The 12,991-nt window shown below is 36.5% G+C and overlaps 1 protein-coding gene across 2 annotated transcripts in view; it reads left to right on the forward strand.

The window, feature by feature from the left end:
- LOC136866451 (NEDD8 ultimate buster 1) overlaps positions 1-12,991 on the forward strand; it is a 121,111-nt gene that overhangs the window by 47,478 nt on the left and 60,642 nt on the right. For both annotated transcript variants that reach the window (XM_067143407.2, XM_067143408.2), the window contains exon 7: positions 2,869-3,030. In XM_067143407.2, coding sequence (XP_066999508.1) covers positions 2,869-3,030 — 162 coding nt within the window. The remainder of the gene's footprint in view (positions 1-2,868; positions 3,031-12,991) is intronic.

Raw genomic sequence — 12,991 nt, forward strand, 5'->3', positions numbered from 1 at the left:
GATAATGAGGTAGTATCACTTGTTGCCAATTTCTTTAGATCCGCACAGTTAATTGTCTTGCATATTTTCGAGAACTGCTTGACACTTCTCACATTTATGCATTATTTTCACATGCCCTTTACAAACAAAGCATAGAATGAGTCACACCTTATAGTGGTAGAAGTATTTTTCGCTCGTCTACATGTTGCATACCGTCCTCTCTTCTTGGTAGCAGGCTCCTCAATTCTTTCAACCCATGTTTCTTTGTATTTCTCAAGAAAAGTTGCTATAATACCAATATAATGGTCTGTTATTGGATATTATAAATTTTCCAGCTAACTCATTCTTGGTTGCCTCGTTTCACCCTCGTGTGCTAAGTTGGGCTCGTCAGTTGGTACTTAACACACCTACCAAGAAGCAAGGCTAGTGCATACCGTGGAGGCCACTGCATAGCCTACTTGAAGCCACCAGCAGTGCCAGTGCACTATGAGAGACTATGTCTCACTTTCAAAAATTGATGCCTGCCTGGCCATCAGATGATATAGATGTTGATTCCCATAGGGAACATGAAATATTTGTCCCGAATGAGCAAATTTATAATACCAATATAATGGTCCGTTATTGGACATTATAAATTTTCTAGCTAACTCATTCTTGGTTGCCTGCGTTTCGCCCTTGTGTGTGTGCTAAGTTGAGCTCGTCAGTTGATACTTAGCACACCTACCAAGACGCAAGGCTAGTGCATACCGTGGAGGCCACTGCATAGGCTACTTGAAGCCACCAGCAGTGCCAATGCACTATGAGAGACTATGTCTCACTTCCAAAAATTGATGCCTGCCTGGCCATCAGATGATACAGAATGAGCTGTAAAAAAACGTTTCTGGTGAAATGTTCTTGATGGAGAAAGATCCTGAAGCTTGTGTTGCATTTATAATAAAGTGTTAATGCCCAAACGACATAGTATGGTAAATGTCATGTAAGATTCAGTTGTGCACGTGATGTAAATAAACTCAAATGCAGTACTATGATATCGTTGAAATAGGTTACATAGCGATTCTTAATGCAGTGGGTGAATGTTGCGCTTGAAGGTCAATTTAGTTCAAAGGCCTAGGTGGTAAAGACCCGCAGTTCAATACGGAACAATTTTGACCTGATGAATAATAAAATCCAAAATTTGTGTGAGGACTTCTGAGAAACAAAGGGCTGGAAAATAGCATTAGTAATATGCATGACTCACCTTTTGCAGTGGTGTGAAGAGCATAGCTAGTAGGACATGACTGAGAGTAGGTGTGAATGAGGAGTAAATGGAAAGACGGAGTAGGACGAAAGAAGGGAGAGGGGAGGAAGGAGGGGCTATCTTAAGGCAGGGGTTGGGGAATAGGGGTGGTTGTTGTGGGAAGGTACCATGAATAGAACAAAAGATCGGGTTCTGATTTGTTGGCCTAACATTTCTGATTATGTTGATGAGAAGGTCAAATAAAATAGTAGGTTTCTCCGAAATGTCATTAAGATTATAGTTTGAATTGAAATACTTTATCTAAATGTATGTAACAATTTTCCGTTATGTTTAGAAGGGGTCCTTTATTTACTATCTCAAGGATTTCAATATCCTGTACTATGTCGGTAAAAGTATGATTATTGTCATGCATATGTTGCCCATCGTCACATAACACTTATCTGTATTGGTATGATGCAAAACAAATAATAATAATAATAATAATAATAATAATAATAACAACAAGAAAGGACTTCCACAATAAATGTTCTTCTTTATACAGCTATGACAACTCTTAGAATGTCAAAATTGCATATTTTTTGTTACTCTTTATCGTTGGCTGGCATGGGAGGGGAGGGGGTGGTATAAAATTTCTAATCACCCCATTGCATGCCAAAAGCCTGGATTAAATTCCAAACCTCTCCATAGTGTTCATATGGAGTGAGAGCATATGACACTGTTGATGGTTATTCGTATTGCAAGCCGTCCACTTCATGACCGTATCGATGAGTACAATCAACAAATTAATTTTAAAAGCCACCTAATCGATACTACCGAAATTAATTTTAAAAACCACCTTATCGATTAGGTGGTTTTTAAATTAATTTGTTGGTTATTCGTCTGTCGAATGGGGACGTAAAGCCTTGAGCAGACCCCTTGGTGCTATTCAACAGGAGCAGGTTATGTGCCAGCACCAGGTTTCACCATTTCCCTTCCTGCTATCATATATCACGTCATTCATTTTATCTCATTAACTCCTCTGATGAGGGTGACGTCAGGCAGGGCATCTAGTCGTAAAAACTCGCTACGAAGATTCATCTCACTTCATACCCAACCCCATAGAGAAAAAGAACTAGTGTTGGAGTGGTTTCTGGTGCAAAGTCATCCATATTTTGTAAATCCCAGTGTCAGTAGCTGTATAAAGTACACCCGGCGGCCCCAGGTTTGATTACCGGCCGGGTCAGGGGTTTTTAATTGTAAATGATTAATATCCCTGGCCTGGGGACTGGGTGTTTGTGTCGTTCTTAACGTTCCTTTCATTACATTCAACACTCTACACTTCAGCAATGCCAATTACACGCAGGTTCGTATCATATGGTGGAAGTAGGGGCAAAATATCTCTATAGGTCAACGCCCCGAACAAGTAGAATTTTTTTAAAAAATCTGTATGAAGTAAGCCTTTTTTTTGCCCTTTGCTTTATAATACATTTCAAAAATGATAGCAGTACAGATTATGTATCCCTCCTAATATCCTTGCATTGCAGGTCCCTTGAATCAATTTCAATGTAACCAGTATGCTGCCTGCTATCTGGTTAGCTTTTATACCTGTAATCATATTGTACGTGCACATTTTCCATCACCTTGAATTCTAATCATAAAATGTCTCTTGACAGGGAATGAAGAAGCTTTGTTTATGCGACTACACCTCTTGCAGGCCATAGTGCTCTTCCACCAAAACAAGCGTAAAGCTGCAGCAGAACTCTTGGATCGTGCAGAAAGAGAGCTCCATAAGCTGAAAGTGGATGATTCCAGTTTGGGTACTCTTATGGAACTTGGTATGTTATACTATTCTTCATGTTATATTTTAGTTATTATTTCTCTGCAAATTACCTATGAAACAAATGTGGGTGCATCCTTGAATTACAGCTTAATCAGAAATATGTTTCATTGAATAGACTTTTCAACTCTTAGGTCATGTTGAGTAAAAGACATGTTATGAACTGAGTAGAAATGGACAACCAAACACCGGTGGGAACCAGACTCACTCACACCCTTCAGATTTCACATCCAGTGTTTTACTTGTTGAGCTGCAGTTGACTTGCCATTTCTGTTCTGTTGGCTGGAATGACCTACAGGTCTCGCACTACTGCTGACACTCTCCGTATCCTCTTTGTTCTTACCTTGCAGGGAAGGAAATGTGAAAATAATTTTTTTTGCAAATTTAGTGTACATTTCTAGAAAAAGTATTATTGAAGTTGTTCATACAAACCTGTTGAATACTATATACCAGTTGATGGAACTAAATTCAGACATATGCCGAACATTTAACAGGATAAATGGGCCTAACATGCGATATCAACATCAGTGAAGTTTAATAAAAGCTTTCTTTGAATGTATTGTATGTTTTGCGCGTGGTAGCCCTGCACTCCGCCACTTCATGTCACTTGCATGTTATCTTGCTTGTTTATATGTTTGTTTGTTTGTTTGTTTGTTTGTTTGTTTGTTTGTTTGTTTGTTTGTTTGTTTGTTTGTTTGTTTGTTTGTTTGTTTGTTTTCTTCCAGTAGTGTAAGGATGGTTCAGTACATGAAAGATGATTAAAGCAATGTTTTAACATTAAGTGATTCATTAGAGAATAATTTATTGACTTACAGGTGTTCAAAGTAAAGAAGATGTTATTGTGTATTTAACCTACACGTGCATAATTTTGTAAAAATTTGTCATTCTCAAAAATTACTATCAAGAATTGCGTAAAACTTTAGTTTTTTTATTCAAAATTAGCTGAATATTCTCACAAAGGAAACATTTGCGTGATAAAAATTCACTATAAATGTAAAAATTAGGTCAAAATTTGAAATTTAATTTTTTCAAAATTAATTAAAAATGTGTACACTTTTAAATGAAGAATGAAACTCTATTGCAATTACAGTCACACTCATATATTCTGTATTCACCTGTGTGCTATGGAAAAAAAGAACAGGGATATACCTCCAAAAATGTAAGTAGGAGAATATGTTTCTGTAACCGTAGTTTTTTGAGCGCGTACACAAATAAATAATAAATAGAATAGAATAATAATAATAATAATAATAATAATATTGACATAAAATGTGAATAAAGAAATAGTAAAATGATGCAGTGGCGGTGAATACACATCAGAGCATGGAAACGTGATGGATAACTTTCAATACGCAGAATTAAATCATATACAAGGGAACACTTACAGGCCTAAAAATGACAACTAGGATTGTGGAAGGTGCAGGAATCCTATGAGGTCCATGGAAAGGTATGACGTTATGGGGGAGAAAAGATTTACGATCATCACCTCGAAACTCATCATATTAACATATTCAAAATCAATATTACGAGTCTATTCAAATTGATGTTGCTTAGACACACATGTAATATTTATAAGTCACTTGTTCTTGTAAGAAAAGATGTGGTCTTGATATAAAACAGTACTGTGAGACACTTATTGAAATTAAAACGCATTTTGTTGTTCCTACTCCACATACCATATTTTCTCGCATAATTAACGCCGTTGTATAATTTACACATCCCAATATTTTTTGGTCCAAAGTGGAGAAAGAAGAAATGTTCACGTATTTGACACACCCACTTCTCCGAACATCCATCGCGCAGCTCCGGGTGCGTTTCGAAATAAAGATGTCAACTACTCAAGTAGCAGCCTTCCTATTGCAAAAGCGGGCATTCCAAATACAGGGCAAGGTACTGTTATTAGCTGGCAGGAAATCCCACTGCACTTGTTCACTGAGAGAATCAGCCCAGAAGTGACTAGTGATGCTCTATTCCAGTCTGATACAAACATATTTTACGAGTGTTTCGAGTACAGGACATTTTGTGATCTCAGAATTAATTGTTAGTCCACAGTGAGCAAGTATTCGAGTAATAGTGCATCGCACAAACTCGCAGTGATCAGTTACGCCGAAACATCCGGAAATAGGGCAGCGGGCCGCAAATATTCAGTGTTCGAATACAATATGTGCTGCCGCGCTAACAGAGAAGTGCATTTCAAGCGACCACCACAAGTCTCGCAAAGCATTTCGCAGACCAAAAAGTGGCAAGTTTCCGCAAGTAGAGGAGGATCTGCATGATTTCGTTATGCAACGTTGGATAAGCCATTTCTCACGAAATATTGTATTTTAAAGAACGATAAATAGACGCTGCACATGGAATAGTGTCTCAGATTTGAAGGTTAGCCAAGGCTTGATTAATTTTATGGAGAGAAATGGACTTCCTCTTCGACGAAGAACAACATTATGCCAAAAGATGACGAATGATTTTAACCATTTTCATCGCTTTGTGATTGAGAAGCGTAAAGAGAAGGAATATTTAATCTCCCAAATGCGAACTGCAGGTCAGGTGCCAATCAGTTTCCATATGTCACAAAGTTGAACAATGGATAACAAAGGAACATAGAGTGTTATCGTACGCAGTACCAGAAGCGAAAAATAATGATGTACAGCAGTGCTTGCTGTAACAGCTGATGGCAGAAAACTTGAACCAAACTTTGTTCTAAAACAAAAAACAATGCCTAAAGCAAAATTTCCGCAAGTGATCCACGTTCGTATTCAAGAAAAAGGGTAGATGGACCCGTCACTCATACAAGATTGGATACGAACGGTTTGGGGAAATCTAGCAGGGTCCCTTCTTCGATGACTGGCCCTTCTCATGTTGGATAGTTTTCTTTTTTTGCCGGTATGTCATTGTTATGACATTACATGAATTTTACTTTTATTAGTTCTTGTTTTTTCACTTCAGGTCATATTGTCAGCTCGTAACGGGAAGAATATTTTCCAGTGTTAGTACATCAAACCCATATGTCTAACTTACCTGATGTACCCTATTTAACTTTTCAGAAAAAATCTCACGCCGGAATTTTACGCCAAATGACAATAATCGCAAATGAGTTGAACCAATTGGGTTTATACTATATTTGATGTATCTTTTAAACGTAAATGAATTGTAAATATATTTTTAATATCTGACTTGCTTGAATAATTTACGCGTCCAAAGTTTTCGCCTGTATTTTTCATCAAAAAGTGTGTTAATTACGCGAGAAAATATGGTATACATATTATTGATATCAGTCTGTAATTTTAAAACATCCTCATGAGTGGTGACAATTCTGTTTAATTTAACATTATCGGCATACAGTAAACATTTTGAGTACCTGTTGACCTCTGGTAAGTCTAATATTGTGAAAAAAGAGGCCCTAAATTGGAGCCTCAAGGCACACCAGATGTAACAGTGAATACAAATTATTTTAATATCAAAAATAAATTTCCTAGAAGGAAACCATAATTTAATTTAATTGATTGCAAATGTTAAAATAATATAAGCTCTTTAGGGTTTATCAATCGTGAAATTACCAGCGTTTCAGCATTTTGCTCCAGTGTAGCAGTGGGCTCATCAGGCGGATGCTACACCTTTCCAAGACGCTGGCGCCTAGTGCGCTGTTGAAACACCACTGCAAGCCTCTTATGTAGGACAATGCAGTGACGGTGCACTAGGGGAAGCATGTGCCTCCACTTGTATAAATGCCTGCCTTTGGCCTTTATATCAAAAATGTTTCCTAGAAGGAAACCGTAATTTAATTTCATTGATTGCAAATGTTAAAATAACTCAAGCTCTTTAGACTTTTTCAATCGTGAAATTACCAGCGTTTCAGCATTTTGCTCCAGTGTAGCAATGGGCTCATCAGGTGGATGCTACGCCTTTCCAAGACACTGGTAGCTAGTGCGCTGTTGAGACACCACTCCAAGCCTCTTATGTAGGACAATGTGACGCAAGTGCAATAACAGGTATAACTTGTGAACAGTATTCTCTCACCCATGGGTAGCTAATGTGGATATCGAGCTAGAATATTATTATTATTATTATTATTATTATTATTATTATTATTATTATTATTATTATTATTATTATTATTATTTTACGATCGTGATTATTATTATTTCTTGTATGTATAACTGTGAAGTGTATTTAGTATTAGTATCACTATTATTTACATAGTCGAGTGATCGAATTATTTGTGAGGTTATGTCATAGAACATATGTTGTATGTAGACATTGATATCAGTTCCGTTAATGTAAATACCTGTAAATTAATATTATAATTTATTCTTACATGTATATATAAATTGTAATCCATAATTGTGAACACAATATAACTTCCATAATGGTATACACACTAGAATGATTGAGAATATTCTGTACACTATTTCTATGTATTGGACATTCCGGAACATTCAAGAAGGTAGTTTCTTTTGTAACGTATCTATCTGGAAATCTGGCCAGATATATATATCAAGAGACGATCTTGAAAGTAAAATTGGTTGTTACTGAAGTTGTGGTTTGGAAGTTATTGTTTAGTAGCATGTGGCTGACATCCCGAGTTAAGGCAGTCTCCATGTTGAATTGATCGGTAGCCGTCTGTTTTCAACTGTACGAGGTGTGTGAGAAAAGTAATCATACTGATTTTATACTAACTAACGTTTTTTATTTTTTTCAAACAACAATGTTATCCCCTTCAAAGTAGTTCCCTTGGGCAGCTATACACCAGTGGAGTCGTTGTTCCCACTCTTGGTAACAGTGCTAGAAGTCTTCAACTAGTATGACTTTTAACTGGTCGGTCACAGTCTTTTGAATGCTCTCCAGAGTTCCAAAATGACGTCCTTTTAGGACATGTTTCAATTTCGGGAAAAGGAAAAGTGACAAGGACTCAAATCAGGTGAATTTGGGGGATTGAGGAACAGCCGTCATGCGTTTTGAGGACAAAATTCACTGATGGAAATGGCTGTGTGACACAGGACATTGTAATAATGAAGCATCCACTTGTCTGCAATGTCTGGTCTCACACAAATCACTTTTTTCCTGTTCACTCATCATCCTTATTGTTAAACGACGGTATGATCTCACAAGAGCCCTTACACGTTCTTTTTTGTCAGTTTTTGAAGTTGAAGGTCTCCCTGAGCTAGGTTCATCTTCAACGTGTTCTCGGCCTTCCAAAAATGATTTGTGCCAGCGGAAAACTTGTGCTCTTGATAAGCAGTGTTCCCCATATACCTGTTTCAACTTTTCAAAAGTCACACTCGCGGATTCACCAAGTTTAACACAAAACTTTATTCCAATGCTCCATTTCTGAAACACACAACAGAAACACAACTTCACTGATGGTGCTGTCAAAAATAATGTGTTAGCTGTATGGAGTTGTAACTCGGACTGAGGAAGTGGAAGGGATAAACAAACTGGTCTAGCACAGACCAGTAGACACAACGTTGCCAGATCACCCGCAGTGTTGCCAGTCTCATTACTTTTCTCACACACCTCTCGTATTTCAAAGTGTAACCTCTGTGGTATTCGGTGTCAGTTGTCAACTGTTTTAATCATGGCGGCTTGTTGATATTCTTGAAGTGTTTTATTGTAATACTGTGATTAAGGTTATGTGAGTGTGTAATTTGTGTATATATGTGAATTAAATTCATTGTACCAACTGACAGCATCTTGTGTGTGTCTGTATGGATATGTTAAACGCAGTGATGGTGCACTAGAGGAAACATGTGCCTTCACTTGTACAAATGCCTGCCTTTGCCCTTTATATCAAAAATAAGTTTCCTAGAAGGAAACCGTAATTTAATTTCATCAATTGCAAATGTTGAAATAATTCAAGCTCTTTAGCCCTTTTCAATTGTGAAATTACCAGTGTTTCACCCCAGTGTCGCAGTGGGCTCATCAGTTGGAATGCTACACCTTTCCAAGACGCTGGTGGCTAGTGCGCCGTTGAGACACCACCGCAAGCCTCTTATGTAGGACAATGCAGTGACCGTGCACTAGGGGAAGCATGTGCCTCCACTTGTATAAATGCTTGCTTTTGGCCTTTATATCAAATTATTTTGTTTGGAGATACATCACAAATTGTTTTCTACCAGAGAGATAAGATGATATTAATTTCAAAAACTCACAGGACAGGCCATAATTAGATAGTTTTTGCAGTAGTATATCATGATCCATTTTATCAAAGGCTTCTAAAAAATCAGTGTATAGCTGACCCATAATAATATGCGTAGAATGCCAAGCATGTTTCAATGGATTTTGCATCACTGTATAATTTTTTTTAAATTTACATCTCAGTTTGAAAGATATGGAGGTAAAATTTGGTATGCGAGCTTGATAAACTCCAAGGAGTATAAACATGTGACTTGCATATCAAAAAACAAAATTTCAGGGAATACTGTGCACAAAAATATTGTTTGTTTATTTAAAAAAGGAAAAACATAATTTGAAATTAATTAGCACATTTTACACTAAATCCAAAGTGACTAAGTGAAGATATTTAATCTTACCTCTTATCTGGGATCATATATACCAATTTATATTGTTAATGTTGGTCTACTTTCCAATTTATAAACTAATTTCCAAAAACATTGAACATGTGGAGAGAATGACGCCAACAGTGTAACTTGTCAACGATTGTATATTTTATGAATTTTGGGAGAGTAATAGTAATCATTTGAGAGAACTGTGTCTAGTAGCAGTATTTGTTACTACAGAACAGTTCAGAAGATCAGAACACCATACAAAACCAACTAATAGTGTCAGGAATGAAAGTGTAAAGAAGAGATTGAAATATTCTATGGGTGGAGCATCACGTTGAGGTAGGCCTACATGTTTTGGCCCTGGGATTTGATAAAAAATGGTGGGGATGGACAACATTACTTTCGGGGAATATGCATTCAGTCCAAGAATCATCTAATTCACTGTCACTGTCATTTTCCTTAGCACTGTCACTATAACTCTTTGACATTGCACGAAATGTTGTAAGCCCATTAGCCAATGGCACGGTTCCATTGTTCTCTTGCACGCTATCTGAAGACCCAAAAACATCATAATCATCACTTTCGCTAAAATTAGAGTCGCTTACATCTTCAAAGCAACCCAAAAGTTCCTCAATTTCTTCTCCCGAAATAGGCCTATGTGACGACATGCCTTGTGATAAATGTACTATTTACAACTTTACTATGACCTAAATAAATTGCTAAGGAACTATAACTGCAGTAGAAATAATAATAATAAACTTAATATATTATGATAAATAACTTAAATGTGTCAATTAGAACGTAAAATTATTGAAAACAAATCACAAAACGCGGACGTAAACAAACAAGGAAGCTGCCATATTGGATCACAGATGTCAAGCGCTCACAGATCATACACTCACAATTGACGAGTAAACTATAGCAAAATGAAGGAAGCTATGTCAGTGCCATCTAATGACATAAGAAGGAATTACAAACATTCTACCTTCCTTCTACTTGATTTGTGGCACAATCTAGTGCCTTACTACATAACTACACCACTTATAAGAGGGTGCCGATCGAATCGGCATTCTGGCATTTTTCATACAGAATGTAAGTGCCGATGCATCGGCATCTTGGCACTGTAAGAGTTAAGCAAAATTCTCAAGATTAGTAACTGTGGACCTACCCGGGAAAATACCTTGTTGAGAGTAATGTGACATTTTACATGAGCAAACATTTGGCAATAAATTTGTTCAAAAACCTTCGCTGGAGTACACATTATTGATACAGGACTATAACTTTCCAGCTTTACAGTATCACCAGACTTGAAGATAGAGTATACTCTGCTAATCTTCCATAAATCTGGAAATATTTGAGTACTTAGAGTATAATTAAATTGTATAATTTACATAAAGACTTCATAAGTATTTCAGAACATCCTTTTAATACCATCAGGTCCACTTGACTTACTCGATTTAAGATTTTTAATTGCCTGCCAATACTCACACTTGCTGATACTATATATTGGCAAGATATGAGATACTGTCTCAGTAATAATGTAAGAAGATGCTTAGTCTGAGTAAACACTTATAAAAATCTCAGGTAAGTAATCTGGAAGCATATTGGTCTTTCTTCTGGATTTAATAAAATTCCAAAAACTTCAGGACTACTTCTAATGTTTTTCTCAGATTCGGCAATATAATCCCTATATGCAAATTGGATCAGAGATTTAGATTCTCTTCTGATGTCCCTGTATTTCTTAAAATGATGCTCTGAAAATTGAGATCGCTTTCTCTAATATTCTTTCTGCTTTAATAAAGAAATAATATCACTGGTATACCAGTTCTTCTCTTATAAAACCTACAGCATCCTCCATCACCAAATTAATGATTCTATAGAAACAAGTAAGTGCCTCATTTGGATCCCTGAGGTTGTCCAATTCCTTCTACAATTCCTCTTGTAGTTGAACATACAGTTTATAAAAATTAGCCTTATGAAAATTGTAACTTTTAACCACTTGAGGTTTAATAGAAGAATTGGTTTGTTTAATAGATAATTCATCTGAAAGAGCAGGATGGTAAGAGTCTTCGGTTATTAAAGCAAGAGATTCTCTGGTTACATTTGTGATACTGGCCAAGCTTGTTAAAATACTTGTATGAATTCTGCATGGAATTCACAGATTCTGTTATATGTAATTGTAAAACAATTGAAAGGAGTTCGTAACTTGGCCCCCCCTAGCAACAGATCAAAATTAAAGGAAGATTAAAATCACCTAAAATCAATGTGTTTCCTTACAATAATTTGTCTGTGCTATCAAAGCTGTCATAAAATTCTTTATATAGTTCCATACTAGAATCTGGCAGAAGGTATACTGCCAGTATATAGTACTTCTTTTGCATTAATATAATTTCTACACAGAATGCTTCTGTGTGCCCTAATTTCAAATCAATGTTAACTGCAACAATATATTTTGAAACAGCAATTAGAACACCAATAAGATTTTCATAGTAAATTCCGTCTGGACCACAAGCTTTTTTGTCTTTCGTTGTGTTTATTACATGTTCTACTTCTTCTACCGTAAAGGGAGTGAAATTAATCTCTGGATACTCATCTTCATTTAGCTCTTCTGGTCGAGTTTCTTTTGCTTGCAAGACTTTGCTGAAATGTTCTTTTCATATTTTAATCGGGATGTTGCTCGGAAAATGTGGTTGTTTGGGCAGTACTGCTTTGTACCATTGTTGTTCTGCCTCTTCTATTTGTTTTTGCTCTTCTTTGTCTTGAAACATTTCTTTTGCTTTTCTGATTATTGTTTTATAATTCTTTCTTGCGTCGTTATATTTTCGTAGGGATGTTTCTGTTGGCGTTATTCTTGCGCATCTCAGTGCCTTCAGCGTATCTTTCCTTGCTTTATAGCATTTGTGATTAAACCAGGGTTTCACTCTTCGATTTTGTTGATTATTATATACGACAGTATCTTTGATACATCTTTCTAAATTGGCAATGACATTATCTATATTGCCTTCACGAATGTTTTCAGTTACTGCATCTGTATCCATTTCAGCTAATCTAATTAGGTCAACTCTTCTCCCCCTCTTGGGTTTTTCTTTTTCATTCTTGGTCTTTTGCAACTCTTCCAGTTTTATGATAGTGTCCACTGGTAGGTGCTTCCTTGCAACTATATTTGATAGTACCTTCTGTTGCGTTGACCTTACATTGCCGAAGACTAGATCAATTGCGCTGCAACCATTTACACATATATATGTTTTAAAGTCTCTTTTATTTACCATTATCAAGCCTTCGCTTTCTAAATACTCGACTACGTTTTCCAATTTCTTTTGACTAATGTCGACTATGTCGACTCTGCAGTGTAAATCTCCCATTAATATGGTTCTTTTGTTCCGATGTATCATATTTATTGCTGTGGCCAGCTCATCGATGATATCTTCTTCTTTATATTCAGGCTGAAAGTAGACAGCG

Source organism: Anabrus simplex, chromosome 3 (genome assembly GCF_040414725.1).
Source record: "Anabrus simplex isolate iqAnaSimp1 chromosome 3, ASM4041472v1, whole genome shotgun sequence".
Taxonomy (NCBI): Eukaryota; Metazoa; Arthropoda; class Insecta; order Orthoptera; family Tettigoniidae; genus Anabrus; species Anabrus simplex.